This window comes from Rhinoraja longicauda, chromosome 7, assembly GCF_053455715.1.
Source record: "Rhinoraja longicauda isolate Sanriku21f chromosome 7, sRhiLon1.1, whole genome shotgun sequence".
Lineage (NCBI taxonomy): Eukaryota > Metazoa > Chordata > Chondrichthyes > Rajiformes > Arhynchobatidae > Rhinoraja > Rhinoraja longicauda.
This window is the reverse complement of record NC_135959.1, coordinates 57,845,405-57,869,199: the sequence shown is the minus strand read 5'-3', so window position 1 is coordinate 57,869,199 and position 23,795 is coordinate 57,845,405. Positions and strand designations below refer to the sequence as shown.

Here is a 23,795-nt window from a genome sequence, read left to right as displayed (position 1 = left end):
GTTCACTGGTCTCTGCCTGTTCATTTTCCCAGCCAGAACACTCATAGCATTTTGCAATACATTGGCAATCCAAAACTTGTTCTACTTGCTATGTTTTGTTCCTTGCATGAATGCATGTTTTGACAGCACCTATGTTTGACAGCATCTATGTTTGACAGCATCATGTTTTTCAAGCTGTCAAATACCATTTTGGTAGTTGTGTGGGAAGAACTTGTTCATGAGAAGGTCCTACAATAGCACAGGTCTTTACCATTCAGGTTGGTGTCGGCTTCATCCATCAAGTTCTTGCAGGGGATTTGAACAAATTGAGTGAGAACATGCAGTGAAGATCAATGACTGTGATCTGTGCCACTGATTGTATAATCTCCAGAACACTGAAGCAGTAAATATTTATACAAGCACTTTCATAGAATCATACAGAATTTGTTACAATAAATACTAAAATGTCAATAATATCTAAAGGGATTCTTGGTAAGAATATGGTAAGAACTATGACCCAAAACCATACCAGCAAACTGGTTTGTTTATTTGCATACATTTTTCACTGTTCCACTTCCTCTTTTTCAGTCACAAATTTTGTTTTTGTGCAGAAGTATGAAAATGAGGAAAAGTTATCTGTCAGACAAATATGAATCCATGACAAAAAAATTAAGTTTGGATGTTTCAGATTGTTAGTCGCATCTGTCAGTTTTTTAAACTGTGAAAAATAACATTGGTTACTTCTTATGTATATTGTGTATAAGTAGAGTAAGATTGTTTTGATAATGGTGATATTTTGATAATGAGATTTCAATTCTAGCATCAGAAACATATATGAATGCCATAAAATTAGTCATCAGCCATCAAGGATGTTGAATGGATAATGTGGGAGCAAAGAAATTTGACCAGAATTCTCACTTCATCCTTCTTCCTGGACTTGGATCTCAATATGATTTTTGTTTATTATTGATATGTTATCCCTCTGTACTTCATTGCTATTAAGGGATTTGCAACTAACTGTATACTTTCCTTTTACATCTGACCTCAAGTGCAATACCTAATACTCGCTTGTATTAAACTACCATTTCTCCACCCATTTCTGTAGTTGATCTATATCCTCCTGTACGCTTTGACAGCCTTTCCTTTTGACCACAATTCCAACAAACTCCACTAACCTACCCATCTATATTTACGTCTAAGTCATTTATATATATGATAAACAATAACGGTCCCAGCACAGATCCCTGTGAAGCTCCGCTGGTCACAGACTTCCAGCCAGAATAACACCCTCCCATCACAACTCTCCATGACTAAGTCAATTCTGAGTTCAAATGACTGTCACAGTGGATCCCATGCATCTTAATTTTCGTGATGAGCCTACCATGGAGGACTTTATCAAATGCCTTACTAAAATCCATGCAGACAACATCCACTGCCCTCCCCTCATCAATCACCTTCAACATCTCCTCAAATAACTTGATCAAATTAGTAAGACATGACCTGCCACAAAATCATGCATGCTGTCCCTAATTATCCCGTTCTCTCCCAAATGCAAATAAACCCTATTCCAGTCCTCTCCAATAGCTTCCCTAACACTGATAGGAAGCACACCAGCCTATGATTTCCTGGATTCTAATTACTTTAAACATAGAAACATTTGCAACTCTGCAGTCCTTTGGGACCTTGCCCTGTAGCTTCCTATTCCTAGTTCCCTGGAGAAAGTTACCTCTTAAATTGCAGGTGGTGTTTTGTGTTTTTTGTGATACTTTTGATTTTTTTTTATCTAACCATGATGAATAAATGGTAATATGTGTGATCCTAGACTAAGAAAGAAAGATGTAATTTATATGGTGCCACTTCTTCCTTTCAATTGCTTTACAACTAGAGTACTTCTGAGGTTTTGTTACTGTTGAAATATAAAAAATAAGGCAGCCAATTGTACAAATCAAGATCCAACAAATTGAAATCTGATAATACGCAGATAAATTTATTAATAATATTGTGAGCAAGATAAATATTCCTTATGTTGGGTTGACTCTATTCTTCGGATTAGCATCTCAGAAGATGTCCCAGTTCAATGTCTTATCTAAACAATAGCCCTTGCAACAGTTCAGTACAATGTCCACCTATATTTTGACATTCAAGTCTCTAGACTGACATCCAAAGCCTTTTCACTTGGGTGAAAGCTCACAAAGAAGAAGTGGTTTTACACCAACCATAAAATGTCATTGGTGTGAATCATGTAGAGCATGCATCTGTAGTTTATTGTCCATTCCTACTTTTTTATAAGCCCTTTCATACAGCCTAATATCATCCAATAGTTATTTTGACATCTGTGAGTGTTTACTTCTCTTGGAAATTATAATTGCTGAAAATAAAACATTAAATCTGCGTCTGCCATCCAACTTTTCTACTCTAATTATCCAATATACCACAATAACTTTTATTTAAATTTATGATTCCAGCTTTGGACTTGCTTTTAAGTTAATAAGTTAATATAGAGGCATGAGAGACTAAGGAGGGAAATGTATACTACCAAACTTTATGTGAATTTCTTTCTTAATATGAACACTCTTCTCTTGAGGATTTTTTTACTGTGACATTAATGAATAATGTTACATCGCTACAATGATCTGATCTAAAATAGGTTGCTCCTTTGTTGATCCACAAACATGGTGTTCTGGGAAGCTCTCAACTTAATCCACAAATCTACCTTCATAATTTTCTTTGCCAATTTTATTTTCCTTTTCTGGGTGAAGATTAAAGCCCCTATCATTATTGTGTAGTGGGACGAGAAGGAGTCCCGCCAAAAACTAATCGGACACGAGTTGCGTGCACTAGACGTGTTTATTCTCTCCAAAACAGCTCCCTACTCCACACTGGTCACGGGCGTTGCCCGGCCTTAAATACCAACTCAGGTACCGACCCCGTGGCTGGCGCCTCCCACACCGAGACGCCGCCCTCTAGTACCAATGGTTCGTTCTGTGTTGGGTTGCCACCAGGTGTCACCACACGCCCCGGGGGCTTGCTCGGTTCGGAAGAATCTCCGGGTGCCCGGGACGGCGGACGCCCACGACGGGGCGGTTGAGCCACATGGACTGGCTAACTCAGATCCAAGTGGGCCGGTTTCAAACGAGCCACAGACACAGTTTTGCACCGGCCTCCCATGTCCAAATCAAAAGTAGTAGTCCCGTGCCGCAGCGCACAAAAGGGACCTTCATACGGGCGCTGCAAGGGCGACCTGTGGGAGTCACGGTGAAGAAAAACGTATGGGCAGCTCATCAGCGGCCGTGGCACATGGGACCCACTCCATGACGCGACGTTGGGATGGGAGACAAGACGCCGACCCTCTCCCACAAGCAGATCAGCACCGATGAAGGGGGTTCCTGGGACACATCAGCAGCTGGGACAAACTCCCCGGGGATGGTAAGCGGAGCACCATATACCAAGTCTGTGGAGGACGATGACGGATCCTCCTTGGGGGATGTCCGAATCCCCAACAGGACCCATGGCAACTCGTCCATCCACCCCGGGCCATGAGATGAGCCTTCAGGGCGGCCTTTAGACAGCGGTGGAACCGCTCCACCAACCCATTTGACTGCGGAAGGTACGCTGTCGAGTGGTGGAGCCGTGTCCCCAACAGGCAGGGCAATGGCGGACCACAGTTATGACGTGAACTGGGCGCCCCAGTCGGACGTGATGTGAAGTGGAACGCCAAAGCGGGCAATCCAAATTGCCACGAGGGCACGAGCACACGACTGAGTTGTAGTGTCCATGAGCGGGATGGCCTCCGGCCACTGCGTAAAATGGTCAACCAAGTAGGTGTGAAACACCCTGGGTCGGCGGCAGCGGCCTCACGATGTCCACATGTATGTGATCGAAACGCCGGCGTGGCGCTGCGAAGTCCTGAACGGGCGCCCAGACGTGGCGATGCACCTTTGATGTCTGGCACGGGATGCACGTCCGGGCCCAGCGAGCGACCTGTTTCCGAAGTCCGTGCCACATAAACCTTGCGGCCACCATAGTGACCGTGGCCCGGATGGATGGGTGGGCCAGCCCATGGATCACCTCAAAGACACAACGGCGCCAGGCAGCCGGAACAATCGGCCTCGGATGACCCATGGACAGGTCACAGAGGATGAAACCCAAGGGACCCAACGGCACGTCCTCAAGCACCAAGCCAGAGATCGTGGTGCGGTAAGCCGGCATCTCATCGTCCGCCAGCTAGGCCGCCGCCAAGGTGGAGTAATCTATTCCCGAGGCCAGGTTAAGCACTGCTGCAATTGTCAGACGGGACAAAGCATCCGCCACGAGGTTGCATTTCCCGGTGATGTGTCGGACGTCTGTTGTAAACTCCGAAATAGCCGCCAGCTGGCGCTGTTGACGGGCGGACCAAGGATCCGAAAGCTTCGCGAAAGCAAATGTGAGAGGCTTGTGGTCCATGAAAGCTACGAAGGAATGGTCCTTGAGGAAGTACCGGAAATGCCGCACTGCGAGGTGTAATGTGAGCAACACCCAATCAGCCACTAATCAGACACGAGTTGCCTGCACTATGTGTGTTTATTCTCTCCAATACAGCTCCCTACTCCACACTGGTCATGGGCGATGCCCAGCCTCAAATACCAACTCAGGTACCGACCCCGTGGCTAGCGCCTCCAACATCGAGATGCCGCCCTCTAGCGCCGATGGTTCGTTCTGTCCTTGGGTTGCCACCAGGTGTCACCACAATTGAATGATTTTCATTGCAATCCCCTATTCTTTTTTTGAGTATCTATAATAGTATAATTTCTGTTGAGAGGGCATATAGATTATCACCAGTATTTTCTGATTTTATCATTCCTTATTTACACCCAAACTGATTTGGTTTAATTCCCTTCTCAGCTAAGTTCTTTTCAGACTATTTGGTTAATACTGTTTTGTGTTAACAAAACTTCCTTTCCTTTCCTCTTCATTTGGTGAAAACATCAAGTACCCTGGTTATCCCAGCCTTGATCACCTTGCAATCATGTCTGTAAAATCATATTTGTTTATTTCTGCTTATGCCGTTAATTAATTTACATCTGCTTATGCCAGTGGTCTTGCTATGAATGCTTCATGCATTCTAATAAGGAGCCTTCAATTTTTTTTAAAATTTGTTTTTGTACTTTAATCCTATTTGCAGAAGAACTTTTACCATCATCTTTACCTCTTCCAGTCACACTCTGCTTATTACTCATATGGCCGCAGAGCTGTATTACTTTGTTATTTTTGGATTAAATTTATAAATGTTCTCTCATCTGAAGCCAAAACCTCTCCATCTGCCCTCACTAATTACATCTGGGCACAGTACAACCATCAGGACTCAACACTGAATTCAACTGTTTCAGATAATTAGCTTTTCAATTTTTTTGTCAGAACAAGCCAGTTTTGTTGAAAAGTCATCGATCTGTAAAGCTAACTATTTTTTCCTCTTGACTTTGGCTACCTGAACTAAATATTTTAGTCATTTCTTTCCCAATTTCTAGCAACTGCAGTCCCTTTTATCTCACACTTCCAGCATGTTTTTCTTGCATGTTGCCTCTGTTTTTATTCATCTCATTCTGTTTAAACCTCCTCCTGACAAATCAGGTGTGGTTAATAAGCCTTCACTAACCTCAACCAACTCCATCTCTGTTTCTGGTATTCGTTCTCTCCTGGTCTCCTTCCTCATGTAGCATTCCTTTTGTTCTCACAACTCCAATCTCCATCTCCACCCAAAGACTCAAAACATGTTCCAGGACTTTTTCCTGTTTTGATGAAACAGAAAGTGCATGGTAAACATTCCATGCAGGAAATTAATGAAGATGCAGCTGGAGATGTGTATAGAGATGGTCTTTTTGTTGACAGAATGTTGGAGGCTGCAAGAGATAAATAGCAATGATTTTCAAGAAATTATTTGGAGAGTGAATTGGGGAGAAATTGGAAGGAAGAGAAATGTGGAAAGAACTCAACTTGTCATCAAATGGGTGGGGCCATTCCTGCTATTTCCCTGTCTGGAGCTCAGGCATTTACCTCAAAAGGAAATTTCACGAGTTTGCAAAACAGAGTTTCTGCGGTAATTTTACTCGAGGTATGATTAAGTTGTTATGGTGGCAAAGAGTAACATAGGATGGAAACAGACCCTTCGGCTCAACCTGCATGCCCACCTAGATGCTCATCTGAGTATGCATTTGGCTCGTATCCCTCTCAACGTTTCCTATCTGTGTCCCTTGTATACCTCTTGTCATATAACAGTTTCTGATAACTTGTGTAGCTTATGTATCAAAGTCAAGAAAACTTAAACTTGCATTAACAATGTCCCTTACTGCCATAACCCCCCCCCCCCCCCTCCCATAAATCCACCACATTGATTATAGAAATGTATAAACATTGAGCCAAAAAGGTGATTCAATTTGGACCATGATGGAGGATCAATTCAACTTAGGTTATATATGTCATAACCTTAATCTGTTTTGTAACTTAATACCATTGGTCTTCAGTAAGTAAGCCTGTTTCTTAGCATAATTAAATATAGAATCCTTTAGAGCACATTTAAAAGAAAGATAGCAAATACTTCTGAAAATTAAGTTTGAAGTGGTGTAATTATAAATCATGATCTGGTTTCATGTCATCTAGCCTTATGACTGCTAAATTTTGAGATTTTTCCGAGGCTAATTTGATTAATTCAATCAATTTAAACTTTTATATATAGAGTGTTTGACGTAAATTGCCTTGGGGGGGTCATATTTACACAATGTATTAGAAGTGTTGTGGCATTTTAACATTTAAATAATAATTTCCATGTGATGTTAATAACATTTTGACATTCCTTGCAACCAATGGCTTATGGTTTTCCTCTTGCAAAATAAAAGTTATAAGTCATGATTGCTTTATTGTCATATGAACTGAAATGGAACAGTGAAATTCTTGCTTGGCACAGCACAACAGGTTTGTACTCAATTGATAATAGAATAAAGAAACAGAAGGAAAAGGTTCAATAAATAACAAAAACAATATAGTGCAAAAAACAAAACGAAACAAAACCTGAAGTGCCGAGTGCAACCAAGGCAGTACTTGGTTCAGAGATTAGTTGGAGTTTAATAGTCTGATGGTCATTGAGAAGAAGTTGTTCTTGAATCTGGATGTTACAGTTTTCAGGCTCTTATTATACCTTCTTTCCGATAGCAGTAGTGAAAGAGTGTGACCAGGGTGGTGTGGGTCCTTGATGATGCTGGCTATCTTTTTGAGACAGCGCCTCTTATCGATTCCTTCGATGGTGAGGAGGTCAGTACCCGTGATGGATCGGGCAGTGTTCAGCACTTTTTGTAATCTTCATTCCTGGGCGTTTGAGTTGCCGAAGCAAGCCGTAATGCAACCAGTTAATAAGCTCTACCGAATACCTGTAGATGTTCAAGGGAGTACTCATTAACATACCAAACCTTCATAATCTTCTAAGGAAGTAGAGGTATTAATGTGCTTTCTTTATGATTGCATCAATGTGCTGGATCCAGCACAGATCTTCGGAGATATGCACACCCAGAAACTTGAAGTTGTTGTCTCTGTCTACCACAGACCTGTTGATGAAGGAAGGCTTATGAATCACTGGCCTTCCTCTCCTAAAGTCAACAATCGGTTTCTTGGTTTTACTGACATTGAGAGCAAGATTATCATATCATATATATACAGCCGGAAACAGGCCTTTTCGGCCCTCCAAGTCCGTGCCGCCCAGCGATCCCCGTACATTAACACTATCCTAAACCCACTAGGAACAATTTTTACATTTACCCAGCCAATTAACCTACATACCTGTACGTCTTTGGAGTGTGGGAGGAAACCGAAGATCTCGGAGAAAACCCACGCAGGTCACGGGGAGAACGTACAAACTCCTTACAGTGCAGCGCCCGTAGTCAGGATCGAACCTGAGTCTCCGGCGCTGCATTTGCTGTAAAGCAGCAACTCTACCGCTGTGTTACCGTGCCGTGGTCTGGCACCATTCAATCAGATGATTGATCGCACTCCTCTACTGTGACTCATCATTATCGTAATTCATCCAACAACGGCGGTGTCGTCAGCAAATTTAAAGATGGAATTAGAACTGTGTCCAGCTACATGGTCATGGGTATAGAGTGAGTAGATCAGGGGGCAGAGCACAAATCCTTGAAAAGCACCAGTGCTGCTGGTTATCATGGAGGAAGTGTTATTGCCAATTTGTATCGATTGTGTTCTGATGATGAGGAAGTCGAGAATCCAATTGCCAAAGGATGCGCCGAGACCCAGTCTCTTGAGCTTGGTAACTAGTTTAGAGGGGATGATGGTTTTAATGCCAAGCTGTATGAGTAACAGCCTGATGTATGTGTTTTTATTGTCCAATTGGGCCAGCACAGTGGTCCAGTCCACCTTCTTCAAATTGGCCTTGTGGAAGTCCCTGGGTATGATAGACAAGGCAACGGGGTACACTGTCTGGTGTTTGTTGACATTGCATTCTGCTCCTCCAGTGCTAGACAGACATCAAGAGTGATCATAATATGGTGGAGTTCTTCATTAGGATGGAGAGTGACAAAGTCAATACAGAAACAAGTGTTCTGAACTTAAAGAAAGGTAACTTTGAGGGTATGAGGCGTGAATTGTCCAAGATAGACTGCCAATTGATGCTGAAAGGGTTGACGGTGGACATGCAATGGAAGGCATTTAAAGGTCGCATGGATAAACTGCAACAAGTGTTCATCCCAGTTTGGCAAAAGAACAAACCAGGAAAGGTAGTGCATCCGTGGCTAACAAAGGAAATCAAGGACAGTATTAAAACAAAAGATGAAGCATACAGATTAGCCAGAAAAAGTAGCATACCAGAGGACTGGGAGAAATTCAGAGTCCAGCAGAGGAGGACAAAGGGCTTAATTAGGAAAGGGAAAATAGATTATGAGGGAAAACTGGCAAGGAACATAAAAACTGACTGCAAAAGCTTTTATAGATATGTGAAGAGAAAAAGATTAGTTAAGACAAATGTAGGTCCCTTGCAGTCGGAAACAGGTGAATTGATCATAGGGAACAAGGAGATGGCAGACCAATTGAACAAATACTTTGGTTCTGTCTTCACTAAGGAAGACATAAACCGTCTGCCGGAAATAGCGGGGGACCAGGGGTCTAATGAGATGGAGGAACTGAGGGAAATCCAGGTTAGTTGGGAAGTGGTGTTAGGTAAATTAAATGGATTAAAGGCATATAAATCCCCAGGGCCAGATAGGCTGCATCCCAGAGTGCTTAAGGAAGTAGCCTCAGAAATAGTGGATGCATTAGTGATAATTTTTCAAAACTCCTTAGATTCTGGAGTAGTTCCTGAGGACTGGAGGGTAGCTAATGTAACCCCACTTTTTAAAAAGGGAGGGAGAGAGAAAACGAGGAATTATAGACCAGTTAGCCTAACATCGGTAGTGGGGAAAATGCTAGAGTCAGTTATTAAAGATGTGATAGCATCACATTTGGAAAGTGGTGAAATCATCGGACAAAGTCAGCATGGATTTACAAAAGGCAAATCATGTCTGACGAATCTTATAGAATTTTTCGAGGATGTAACTAGTAGAGTGGATAAGGGAGAACCAGTCGATGTGTTCTATCTGGACTTTCAGAAGGCCTTCAACAAGGTCCCACATAGGAGATTGGTGTACAAACTTAAAGCACACGGTATTGAGGGTTCAGTGTTAAGGTGGATAGAAAATTGGTTGGCGGACAGGAAGCAAAGAGTAGGAATAAACGGGTCCTTTTCGGAATGGCAGGCAGTGACTAGTGGTGTACCGCAAGGCTCAGTGCTGGGACCCCAGTTATTTACAGTGTATATTAATGATTTGGACGAGGGAATTGAATGCAACATGTCTAAGTTTGCGGATGACACGAAGCTGGGTGGCAGTGTTAGCTGCGAGGAGGATGCTAGGAGGCTGCAGAGTGACTTAGATAGATTAGGCGAGTGGGCAAATGCATGGCAGATGCAATATAATGTGGATAAATGTGAGGTTATCCACTTTGGCGGCAAGAACAGGAAAGCAGAGTATTACCTAAATGGTGAACGATTAGGAGAAGGGGAGATGCAACGTGACCTGGGTGTCATGGTGCACCAGTCATTGAAAGCAAGCGTGCAGGTGCAGCAGGCAGTGAAGAAAGCGAATGGTATGTTGGCATTCATAGCAAGAGGATTTGAGTTTAGGAGCAGGGAGGTTCTACTGCAGTTGTACAGGGCCTTGGTGAGACCGCATCTGGAGTATTGTGTGCAGTTTTGGTCTCCTAATCTGAGGAAAGACATTCTTGCCTTAGAGGGAGTACGGAGAAGGTTCACTAGATTGATCTCTTGGATGGCGGGACTTTCATATGAAGAAAGACTGGATAAACTAGGCTTGTACTCGCTGGAATTTAGAAGACTGAGGGGGGGATCTTATAGAAACATATAAAATTCTTAAGGGGTTGGAGAGGCTAGATGCGGGAAGATTGTTCCCGAGGTTGGGGGAGTCCAGAACCAGGGGTCACAGCTTAAGGATAAGGGGGAAGTCTTTTAGGACCGAGATGAGAAGACATTTCTTCATACAGAGAGTGGTGAGTCTGTGGAATTCTCTGCCACAGAAGGTAGTTGAGGCCAGTTCATTGGCTATATTTAAGAGGGAGTTAGATGTGGCCCTTTTTGCTAAAGGGATCAGGGGATATGGAGAGAAGGCAGGTATAGGTTACTGAGCTGGATGATCAGCCATGATCATATTGAATGGCGGTGCAGGCTTGAAGGGCCGAATGGCCTACTCCTGCACCTATTTTCTATGTTTCTATCTACCTGGGGTGGAATGTTGATCGTGGCCATGATGATGGAAATGTATTCCCTTGGGAGGTAGAAGGGATGGCACTTAACCACTAGATGTTCCAAGCGCAAGAGAGCAGGAGTTGGACAGGGCCGTTACCTTTGAGCACCACAAAGAGTTCACCATTAGGCAGATGCCACCGCCTCTCCCTTTCCCCGATGCCTCAGTTCGGACACTCAGTTCTGAGTGGGGAATCCTTCAGGCTGAAGGACTGAGTCTGGAGAGCTGGTGGTGAGCTATGTCTCTGTGAAACAGAGCACACAACATTCCGTCATCTCTGTTTGATAAAGCAGCCTTTCCCTCAAGTCCTCAACTTTTTTCCCTAGGGACTGTACATTGGCCAGTTGGGGGATGGGGTGGGGATAGTAGATCCCTGTGCTTCAGTCTTACTTGCAGGCCACCCTGTCAGCCATACATCTGAACACACTGGTGTGTTTCATGGCACGGTACTTGATATATCTGCGATTCCCTGCAAGGTAGGAGGGATTTCTTACAATTAGTAGCTCTGTTGCTGTTGGAGGATCGCAATAGCATTAACCCATTTTAAAAGGATTAGCAGCTTGACTGTTACCGCACTGATTGGTGCTGTTTCTTTTGTCTAAATTAGTTCAGAACAGTTATGTATGATCCTTTGTGCTTCTGGCAGAATGTCGCCGCAGAACAGCACCGTTTTATTTATTTGTTTTTTTTAATGGCAATACTTTATGTCTAAACTATGGCAATTTTTATTGTGATGTATGTTAATTAGATGTTTACTCTGGGTGATCTGCTGGGAGTGTTTCTGAAATGTGTTATGAAAATGTATGATATATTGCACTGCATGATCATAATACAGTGTTATTTTTTTCTTGCTAATACGAGAAGAGTGCTGAAATTCCCCTTAGAATGACGCATGGGGATTTAAAAAAAAAATTTGGTGGAGAAAGTAAAGAATGTTATCTTCTAATAATCAAACTTGCCGATTTATTTAACTATGTTTTTTTCAAAAGAACAAGAAGTCTGTGAACATTTTTGTAGGCTCTTTTTTTGCATCCATTTGGACCCATCCCTTGAAATAAATAGGTGCCTATTAACATTGATCCATTAAGACACCTAATATCCTTCTTGATGAAATTTATGCATCTGTTAAAATTGTCGACACTCCTTGTTAAACAAAGATCATTTGAAAAAAACCTTCATGGAGATGGCAGAATGGTAATCATTGTCAAACATAACCTGTGCAGGAAGTCTTGATTTTGTAGCTAACTACACTGAATCTCAAATGGTTCCAACAGAAACTAGAACAACGACTGAGCTATATCGTGGATCTTTGATGGTACATATTGGGATATGAAAACATAAGCATTAGGAATCTCACAACCTTGTTTATTGTACAGTAGTTCTCTGCAATGTTTGTGTAATAATGTGGCAAAGTGGCTATTTTGGTGGAAAAATAAGTGTTTATGGTGGTTAATATGGTTAACTACATTAAACAGAAGAGATTGTACTACCAATATTAGAGGTGCTACCGTTTTTAATCTAGTTGATCTGTGTTGTTTAGCTAAGAACATTAGTGACTAAGATATTTTTTTTAGTGTAATTTATGAAACATTTGGATTACTCATCAAATGTCTCCTCCTATATTGTCAACAAATTGTTTAAATATTTACGAACTTAAAATATTCAACATTTTAAACAAGCTGCAGAAGTGTTTATGGTTAAGTAAATACACAGCCAGATTGAATAAGAGTCAATCTGGACATCTTCATGGAAATGATCCTGGAATAGGTACCTTTTATCATCATAAAAGGGACTGCACAGAAACACTCCAGTTAAAATGTTGTCATTTCCATTACCCAGAAACGGGAAGAATTATACCAAAGCTGAATGCATTTCTGACACATTCTACTGGATCTACAACAACTTCAGCTTATGTTTTCTGGAAACTGGAAGAGAAACTATCACTGAGGAATATATTTTGCCTAATCCTACAAGCTTTATATCCATTTGTTTAGGTGTAGGGTTATTGAGAACAATCAGGACTTGAAGTTTGATTAGAAGTTAAATAGGTGGCCAGATCAGAGTGGATATTGTCACATCTTCGCCTCTGATGTGGAATAACGATACCGACACACTATTTACTGGTTACATTCCTTAGTCTCTATGTTTATTATCTCTGTCGACCGTAGCCTCTGGCCTTGGGTTACACAGCGCACACACCATCTGACCTCCAAGTCAGCTGATACAAATGTCAAGATATTTGCATATCATTATCAGGCTCATCATCATGACATCCCTCTTTTACCAGAATTAAACTTTAAATTAATATGTGTTCTTTCTAATATACTTTCCAATTAAATTCTTACAGAGCATATTTGTGCTTCATTGTGTTTTCATTTGTGTTTCAATAACTCACAAAACCAATGCGTTACAACCACAAAACAAATGCATTACTACTGTCTTCTTTTTCCACAAGTAAACAATTCTATACCCTTAAAAATTATTATGTTGGCTTTATTAGCCAAATACACCATGGCCGATGAAATATTAACTAAATACGTACAAATACAACACAAATTATTGTTTTTTTCCTTAATACATATAATAACTTGTAAGCTTCCTTTGCCTCTAAACAAATGTTATATTCATCTGTATTATTACTAAGCAAAACTATAACCTATAACATAAAATCGTCGTATCGCTTGGGGACTCCTTTCACGTTTTGGTCTACCAGCTAGCGCAGGAGCATCAGAGACTGTTGAATCTGCCACGGCGTTGTCATCCAGACGGCGTCTCTGTTCAACACCTGTGTTGCAGCGTGCTGCCTCTGGAACTCTGGTCACCACCTCAGAAATGCTGGCTGTCTCGGGAACACCGGTCACCACCTCAGGGATGTCGTCTGGCCCCTCTGAATCGGTAGCTCTCGTGGACTTTGGGCCACTTCGATTCGAGTGTCTCTTGACATGTGCTTTTTGACACGATACATTCCTCTTGTAGATAACACCTCCCCTGGAGACTTGACTGTCACCCTGCTGCCGCTCCTCGATACAACATTGTATGACTGGCAATGATAAGGAGTGTCTATCTTACCACCATCATCTTGCCTCACAAGCACGTCATCACCAGGCATTATTTCTGAGTGCCTGGCTCCTCGTTTCAAGTAGGCATACTATTTTGCCGCACCTTTCTTTTCAGCATCACGATCTCTCAGCTCCTGGTCTTCCGTAATCTCTCGCACTTCTGGCATTTTAGTGCAAATTTTCCTTCCAAACAAGGCTTCTGCTGGGCTTTTCCCTGTCATTGAGTGAGTGGTCACCCGATATACAGCTACATATGTACGTAGGCTAGTAGTGCCTCCTTCCAGTTTTTCCCTTCGGCATGGCCGATTCGTATCCTCTTCTCCATGGACTGGTTTTGTCTCTCTACTCCGTTAGCTTGTGACCATTTAGGAGTCACCTTGTGATGATGGATGCCTGTGATTCTCATGTACTCAGCAAATGCCTCGGAAACAAACCGTGGCCCATTGTCGGAGTACAATGTAACAGGCAACCCGTGTTTGGGAAAAATCTCTGCTAATGCCTGTACAGTCTTTTCTACCGTAGGTGACTTCATCGTTGCATACTCGTAATACCTGCTGTAGTAGTCTACCACTACCATAATTGACTCACCTGTTGGAAGTGGTCCAGGAAAGTCAACAGCTTCGTCAACCCAAGGTGCCGTTGGCAACTTTGTACTTCTGATTGGTTCTGGTGGGTTGCTCCTGCTGGTGATTTGGCAACCGTGGCAGGTCTTGACGAATTTTTCGGCATATCTCTCACAACCTGGACACAGCACTTTGCTCCACAAATTCTGTTATGGTACCGACAATGCCTAAATGTCCTTCATGAGCCAATGACACAATCCTTGGTCGTAGTGCCTGTGGGATCACTAATCTGCTACCTCTCAGCACTCACTGACTAATCACACAAAATTCATCTTTTATGGAAACATATGCTTTGTAAGGGCATTGATCCCATTGCCCACTGTGAATACGCTCTCTGATATCTTTGAGTTCAGGATCATGTTCTGATTCCCTTTCGACTTCCTTCGTTGTCACGGCTCTTGGCATTGACTGAATTGTGACGAAGCGCACAAAGTTCTCTGCTTCCATCTCTAACGTGGATGTTGCTCTCAGCTGTTCATCCTTCAACAGTCTCGACAGCGAGTCCGCGATGTTTGCTTTCCCAGCAATGTAGACTACTTTGTACTTGTACTGTTGGAGTCTCAGCACCCAGCGTTCTATTCTGGCACATGGCTTAGACCTTGTTGAATAGATCACTTCCAGCGGCTTGAAGAAGGGTCTCGACCCGAAACATCACCCGTTCTTTCTCTCCGGAGATGCTGCCTGACCCGCTGAGTTACTCCAGCATTTTGTGATACCTTCGATTTGTACCAGCATCTGCAGTTATTTTCCTACTTATCATCTCCCCTGTACATTAGTTCCACCTATCATCTGCCAGACAAAATTCTCTCTCTCACACACAGACACACGCACAATCATTCGTATTCCCTCTCAGTCTTGATGCACAGTCTCCACTTTAAACGGCAAATTGCATCTTTTGTCTCCATGGATGCCGATTGACCCATGGAGTTCATCCAGCATACTATTTTTATTGTGGATTGGTATTAATTTATTATTGTCACAAGTACCAAGTCACAGTGGAAAAACTTTGTTGCATGCTATCCAGGCAAATCAAACAGTACACGAGTACAAACAAACCATACATGACTACAATAGGTATAGACCGTGGGCTGAGGTGCCTTTTCGTTTCATGTCGTGACCCACATTCCCATATCTACCTGTATTTAAAACATATTGTGTAAAAATATTATAGAAATTATATTTGAAATTCGTCAAGAACAAAACCTGCACATATTTTTTTAAATATTGAAAAAACCTCAAATCTTGTCAATTTTCCGAGTAGTAATTGTCCATTCAAAGCACGTTTGTCATTGAGTCGGACGCCAATTGACCAATCAAGCGCTTTGTTTCAGGCTAGCTAGGCAGGGAGCCCACATGTCGCTGTTCCTTCACTGTTGATGGGTCAAAGTCCTGGAGTAAATCCTGGCAAAACCCTGCAGTGCGTGTTCAGAATTCCCCGGAAAACCAGGGAGAAATGATATCAACAAACTTCTTTTAAGAGCCACTGAATACATCCTTAAGAGTTATATACTGAGGTAATGTTTTCTTTTATTGTTTACTTTTCTAATTTAAGTTTACTTTAGAGATAACTTTTGAGTGCAAACATCAGGGATACTGTCACAAATAAGCTGAAGTGTCTATATTGTTCTCTCAGTCTACTCTGCCTTTCACTAGTACTGTGCCTCATGCTGTAGTTGAAATCTCTTTCAGTTCCTAAACCCTAGGTGCTATCAATCTAATCTTGTCCTTGACTATATTCACTGATCGAGAATCTATGATGAGGTAGAAATCTGCTTGGATGAAGCAATGCCTGCTTTGTGATGTGCCTGACCAACTAACCTGGCAAGTTTTAGTTTCCTCGACACAGTAAACAATTAGAAACAGCTGTCTATTTGGAATTAAAACAATGTTTAAAATATTTTGGTCATGCGTGTTCAGAATTCTCTCTCTGAGCTCCCGGAAAGCCGTGGAGAAGCCGGGACCGGAGCAGGCCAGAGCGAGGTCTCACGGATCGACAGAGCCTGCGGCTGATGGAGCCTGGGTCGATGGAGCCTGTGGCTGGGGCCTGGGTCGATGGGGCCCGCGGCCGACGGAGCCTGGGTTGATGGAGCCCGCGGCTCCGTTAGCCGTGGGCTCCATCGACCCAGGTTCCAGCCATGGGCGCCATCGACCCAGGCTCCAGCCACGGGCTCCGTCGTCCCAGTTTCTGTCAGCCGTGAGTTCCGTCGACACAGGAGCCACGGAGAAGCCGGGACCAGAGCAGGCCAGAGCGGGGTCTCATGGATCGATAGAGCCCGCGGCTGACGGAACCTGGGTTGACGGAGCCCGTGGCTGACGGAGCCTGGGTCAATGGGGCCTGTGGCTGGAGCTTGGGTCGATGGAGCCCGCGGCTGAAGTGCTGTGACTTTTTCTAATTGGCTTAATTAATTAGTGTGGAACTTTTTGTACTGACGAGTTATGAATTCCTTCTCCGTGATTTTTTAATCTAAATCTGTGCCAAATTTCAAGTAGATACCAGAGATGGGTCACAAAAGTTAAAATCTGGACACATTTTCGATGTTCTCGCATGGAAAAAGACAAAGTGCAGACATCCATGTTACAGTTGCAGTAAAAAGTGCAAATAAAGGAAAAGTGCAGGGGCTGCAGCAAGGTAAATTGTGATATTGGGAATACATCCTTAGCTTATGACCGCAAGAGTCTGATAACAGCAGGAACGAAGCTGTTCTTGAATCTGGTGACACAAATACTAGAAAGCACTTAGCTACTTACTGCCTGATGTGGGAGTTAAGAAGGGAGAGTGGCTGGGGTGCAAAGATACTAGAGGAACAAGATAGACCACTCGACCCTAAAAACCGTAGTATGTCATGATGCCATTTTAGTAGGCAGAAACCTGCAGAAACATTTTAAAAGAAAAATAACAAAAAATTGTGAATTGATAGATGAGATATTCTGCATTTTTATGGTATCATCAAAACACTGATTACACTGCAAGCGGCGTAGCGAACAGCGGGTTTTACTTACTAAAATGACTCCTTTGCGTACTAAACTTAAGTATAGGCGATTTCAACGGAGTGGCCCATCTTGTCCCTCTAGTATCTTTGCTAGGGTGTGAGTGCTCCTTGTTTGTGTTGGTTGCTTTTCCAAGGCATCATGAAATGTGGATGGAGTCAAAGTGGGGGAGGCCGGTTTGCATGATGTAGTGCTTGAAGTGTCTTTAGTCTTTTAATTACACTTTGTTGACTTTGTTGGGCAGGCCTCATTGCTTGACACTGGATGCCTGAAACAAACACACTTCTGAGTTCTGTCACAAGAAAATTGATCAGGCAATTTCTTTGCCTGTGAAGGTTCTTTGACTGTGAAGACTGATATTAATTATTTGTTTAACATCTCTGAATTCTTCTTTAATAATAAAATGGCATTGCAGCTTTCAGTTGAGTAATCTGATACCCTGTGAAAAGTAATCTTAATCCCAGAATTTTGCATAGTTTTCTTAATCCCTGAACCTTGCATAAATCGCTGTTTGCCTGAGTCACTGAATTCTCTTCCAGCATGTTATTATTTAAGGATCACTTTAGTTCCATTCAGTGGCACTTCATGCTGCAGGGTTTAGCCTGGGTGCCATTGATACCTGCATTCTGGAATTAATAAATCAGAATAGAAACTAAAGGCTCAATATTGCAAGTTTGGAAGTCCTTGCAAACATGTAATGTCTGAACCTTTGGCACTCTTCACTGAAAATCTTGTGACTGCACTTCAATCAAGTTCTTACGCAGTACACAGTGTTACAGTGTACACTCTCAGCACTTGCATAGGAGAGGCTGCTCATTGGATCGGTCTGTCAAACTTGTGCTGGGTTCAACATGGTGCAGGGATGCAAATTCATTCATATGAATGGAGTTGAGTGGTTCATTTGTTGGTTTGCAATAATGTTTTAGTTATTTAAAAATATTAAATACCAATTTATTTTTGACTTTCAGCTTTTATTACTGATTGTTTTAGAATGTTACCTATATTCATCATTCAGGTGCATTCAAAGTATTTTACAACTGCCTCTCTGTCCATCAATAGTTTTTACTGTATTGTGGACTGGGGCTTGTTGCGTACATGAGTAAGCTTTGCTGTTGTAAATAATCCTACCATTGAGCATTAGGTCTGTACTCAAAAGTAAGCTTACTCTGGGAAATTTTCAAAAAGAATTAAGCTTGAAATCTTTATTTAAGTTGGAACTTGCCTCTGGCAGGAGATTCTAGCTCTATCTTCCTGACCTGAAAAAGAAGAAATTAAATGGTTTGACTCTTTCAGGCTATGTATGTAAGACATAGAAACATAGAAACATAGAAACAAGGTGCAGGAGGAGGCCATTCGGTCCTTCGAGCCAGCACCGCCATTCATTGTGATCATGGCTGATCGTCCACAATCAATAACCCGTGCCTGCCTTCTCCCCATTTCCCTTGATTCCACTAGCCCCTAGAGCTCTATCTAACTCTCAAATCCATCCAGTGATTTGGCTTCCACTGCCCTATGTGGCAGAGAATTCCACAAATTCACAACTCTCTGGGTGAAAAAGTTCCTTCTCACCTCAGTTTTAAATGGCCTCCCCTTTATTCTAAGACTGTGGCCCCTGGTTCTGGACTCCCCCAACATTGGAAACGTTTTTCCTGCATCTAGCTTGTCCAGTCCTTTTATAATTTTATATGTTTCTATAAGATCCCCTCTCATCCTTCTAAACTCCAGTGAATACAAGCCTAGTCTTTCCGATCTTTCCTCATATGACAGTCCCGCCTTCCCAGGGATCAATCTCGTGAACCTACACTGCACTGCCTCAATTACAAAGATGTCCTTCCTCAAATTAGGAGACCAAAACTGTGCACAATACACCAGATGTGGTCTTACCTATACAACTGCAGAAGAACCTCTTTACTCCTATACTGAAATCCTCTCGTTATGAAGGCCAACATGCCATTAGCTTTCTTCACTGCCTGCTGTACCTGCACGCCAACTTTCAGTGACTGGTGTACAAGGACACCCAGGTCTCGCTGCACCTTCCCCTTCTCTAACCTAACACCATTGAGATAATAATCTGCCTCTTTTTTTTTGCCGCCAAAGTGGATAACCTCACATTTATCTATATTATACTGCATCTGCCACACATCTGCCCACTCACTCAACCGGTCCAGGTCACCCTGCAACCTCCTAACATCCACTTCACAGTTCACACTGCCACCCAGCTTTGTGTCATCCGCAAACTTGCTAGTGTTGCTTCTAATTCCCTCTTCCAAATCATTAATATATGTTATATATATATATAATATATTATATATATATATAAAGACCAGAACATACCGAGTGATAGGCAGATGAGTCAAGCAGCCGAGCCCAGATGCTGGGAGTCTCTAGCATGCATTAGCTGAGGTATTTCCTCTCTGACCCTGGGCAATATGTATCCTGGCATATGTATCCTGGCATTAAATTCGAGACCCTATTCATTTGAATGGGTTCTCTGAGTCTGGACTTAGGGATTAAAAAACCCCTTTAGTTTTGCATTTTAATTAAATATAAGTTATAGTAGATGTTCTTGGTGAATAACTTTTGAAAATAACTTGCATAAATTTTAATGTTTAAATGTCTCAACCACAGCTCAACAAATGTCTGCAGGATTCGTAATTAGAGCAAGATTTCACCTACACATCTGAACCGGTAAGCATGTGTATTGGGTATGAGCCTCGTCCCAGAAGTTTTCCACTTCTCCCTTCAACCGTTCACACTTCCACCCCTGTCCTCTCCACCATGGTTCTTGCTTGGACTTCACAAGTAACTGAGTGATTGGTGCTTGTAGAGCACCTTTGTCTGCAAGTTATTTACTTGGTTGTTTTGTAGAGATAATTGCATGTGGTACAGAGAAAATTAAATGGGCTGTTTAAATTATACAAAACAAAAAAAGGAATTCCCAAAACCTGCCAGAATTTATTTGGTTAAGTTTAGAAGAAATGTTAATTCAAGTTTTTTTTAATTGGGACATTGTTGAACCTCTTTATATGAACATGTCTTTGAGCTGCTTGAATCTCAATGAATCATATCATTTTTAATTGATTAAATCAATTGTTTGAGTAGTGATGCTTCTATCCTCTATGTTTCAGAACCTGTTGAACGTTTTCAGGAACATCTAGATGCAGGGGACAAATGAGAGATTGCATCTTCGTCAACTTGTGGCTCAAGCAATAAGAGAAGGAAGAATTGTTTTCGCAACTGTTTTTGAACATCGAAGAGCTTGAAGTAGAATAACACAACTTCACAAAGATTAGAAACTATTCTGTTACAGAGCATCAAACTTTAATTTTTGTGGAGAAATGTAAAATAATCAAAATCGCTATTTCATAGAACCTGTAACAGAAGCAAATTTTGAAATTATCCATTTACTGAGGAATCTGATTCTGAAAAGATGATTGATCTAAGTCATCTAACAGAGGAAGAGCAGGCTAATATCTTGAAGGTGCTGCAGAGAGATACGGAGTTGAGAAAAGTAGAAGAAAGAAGAGTTAGGTAAGACATAAAATTATGCCTTTGCTTGATAATTATAGATACTGTAAAATATATGGAATAGCATTTATTAGGAAGTACATCTGTTTTATATGTGAAGTTGAGTGGAGACAGGAAGACTGCACTTCCACTCTTGAAGCATTGCAAAGGTTCTGTGCCAGTCAGCCTAATGGATCAGATTACAGCTTTTTCTTGGTGACCATTCAAAATTTTTATGTCTCTGTGGAGAATCAGACCAATCCCATCAGAACTCGTGTAGCCATCAATAGGGAGAATATTGATGTTGGGACAGAGAAATGCTGCTCAAACCAATGTGGTGTTTTACAGGACTAAAGGGGGGCTGAATTTTTTTAAATAGAAATATACCAATGTACCAGCATCTGCAGTTATTTTCTTATACTACCTGGAACAGATTTGTTTTGTTTTTGTTAGGAGTAAGCTTTTGCTAAGTTTCTGAAGTCTGGGAAAACAGTTATGGTCACAGTTGACAAAGGTCAGGAGAAGTCTGTAACTTGCGTGATTTGCATCACAAGAAATCTCCATCCCATTTTCTGCTGGATCCTGTGAGAGTTGGAGGAGCATTACAAAGCGTGCATCAGTTTTAGGGATGCCAGTGTTTCACAACCACCCAGCACTGGTTTATGGGCAATGTATTTGGTCGATGCCAGGGTGGAAATGTCAAAGGCTAGAAAGCATAGTTTTATGGTAAGAGAGGCAAAATTTAAAAGATATATGCTGGGCGGGTTTTTTTGCACAGGGGGTGGTGAGTGCCTAGAACGTGTTGCCAGGAGTGGTGGTGGAGGAATATATGATAGTGACATTTAAGAGGTTTTTGGATAGGCATGTGGACGGACATGCAGCGAATGGAAGGATATGGATCATGGCCATGCAGAGGAGATGAGTTTAACATGGCTCCTTTTTGGTAGACATTGTGGGCTGAGGAACTGTGTCTTTGCTGTACTGCTCCAATTTCTATGTGAGTATTGGTGTCACATGTCTTGTGCAGTCAGCAGAATCTTTTCATAATGGAAATCTTCACTGAGGTTTGTCCACACAAACTTTCATCTCTCCATCACAATTTGCTTTGCAACCCTTAGACTCAAGATCTTGCCGCTCAGAAATTTTAAAGTAGCTATACAGGACATGCTTGTGTGATCTGCTGATCTGCAGCTACCAATTCATCCTGTGTATCATGGAATTGCCATGCAGGCATCCATGCTGGGGACATTAAAGTGTTCAAATGGCAGGGAAGCTAGGGACAAGCCTCTGTCTTTGGCCCATAAGAGCTGGCTTCAGATTGGTTTGTCACTCTCCAGTTTGTTCTGTTACATACCAGCCCTTTAAATTGTATCACTCCTGAGCTAGCAATCTTGTAAAGACCTGGGTGTGAACAGTAACTGACATGGTTCAGAACGAGATTGCCTAATTTCAGCTGGGATAAAAGGAGACTTCTGGAAATGCTCAGTTAATTAGACAGCACCTGAATTGATGAAGTTTTGTTGCCAACATTAACATATCATATCATATCATATCATATATATACAGCCGGAAACAGGCCTTTTCGGCCCACCAAGTCCGTGCCGCCCAGTGATCCCCGTACATTAACACTATCCTACACCCACTAGGGACAATTTTTACATTTACCCAGCCAATTAACCTACATACCTGTACGTCTTTGGAGTACACCCTAGTTGTTGCACACCCTAGATATTGCCTGATTGTCAAAATATTTCCAGCACAGTCTGTTTTGTTTCAGATTTATCTGGACTACACCTCCCACCTGCCCCCTGAAAAGACACTATCTCCTTCTCTCAATTTCTCCGTCTCCACCGCATCTGCTCCCTAGATGAGCCTTTCCACTCTGAGAAGGCATGTTAGCCTTCATAACGAGACGATTTTAGTATAGGAGTAAAGAGGTTCTTCTGCAGTTGTATAGGGCCCTGGTAAGATCACATCTGGGGTATTGTGTACAGTTTTGGTCTCCTAATTTGAGGAAGGACATCCTTGTAATCGAGGCAGTGCAGCATAGGTTCACGAGATTGATCCCTGAGATGGCGGGACTGCCATATGAGGAAAGATTGAAAAGACTAGGCTTATATTCACTGGTGTCTAGAAGGATGAGAGGGGATCTTATAGAGACAAATAAAATTATAAAAGGACTGGATAAGCTAGATGCAGGAAAAATGTTCGCAATGTTGGGGGAGTCCAGAACCAGGGGCCACAGTCTTAGAATAAAGGGGAGGCCATTTAAAACTGAGGTGAGAAGGAACTTTTTCACCCAGAGAGATGTGAATTTGTGGAATTCTCTGCCACAGAAGGCAGTGGAGGCTAATTCACTGGATGAATTTAAGAGAGAGTTAGATAGAGCTCTGGGGGCTAGTGGAATCAAGGGATATGGGGAGAAGTTGGGCACAGGTTACTGATTGTGGATAATCAGCCATGAGCATAATTAATGGCGGTGCTGGCTCAAAGGGCCTAATGCCTTCCTCCTGCACCTATTTTCTGTTTCTATGTTTCTATGAGACATCTTCAATATATGTGGTTTCTGCCCTTCTGTTGTAAATCCTTCACCTGTCTCCCCTTTGTGTCCTGTGTTCTGCTCTCATTATCCTTACCCCCATACAGAACAAGGTTAGAATTTACTTGTTCCTTACTTTTTCACCCCCGCCAGCCCTTGGATCCAACAGGTTCACCTGCCCGTCCTCAACCACATCTACTGCATCCAATACTCCCATTTATGGCCTCCTTTACCTCAACAAAACCAAATGTAGACTATGTGACTGGTTCGC

The 23,795-nt window shown here is 42.3% G+C and overlaps 1 protein-coding gene across 2 annotated transcripts in view; it reads left to right on the top strand.

The window, feature by feature from the left end:
• Positions 1–23,795, top strand: part of LOC144595310 (synaptotagmin-like protein 2) — a 117,001-nt gene that overhangs the window by 6,029 nt on the left and 87,177 nt on the right. For both annotated transcript variants that reach the window (XM_078402650.1, XM_078402649.1), the window contains exons 2-3: positions 20,107–20,166; positions 20,607–21,009. In XM_078402650.1, coding sequence (XP_078258776.1) covers positions 20,909–21,009 — 101 coding nt within the window. In that variant the 5' untranslated portion in view covers positions 20,107–20,166; positions 20,607–20,908. The remainder of the gene's footprint in view (positions 1–20,106; positions 20,167–20,606; positions 21,010–23,795) is intronic.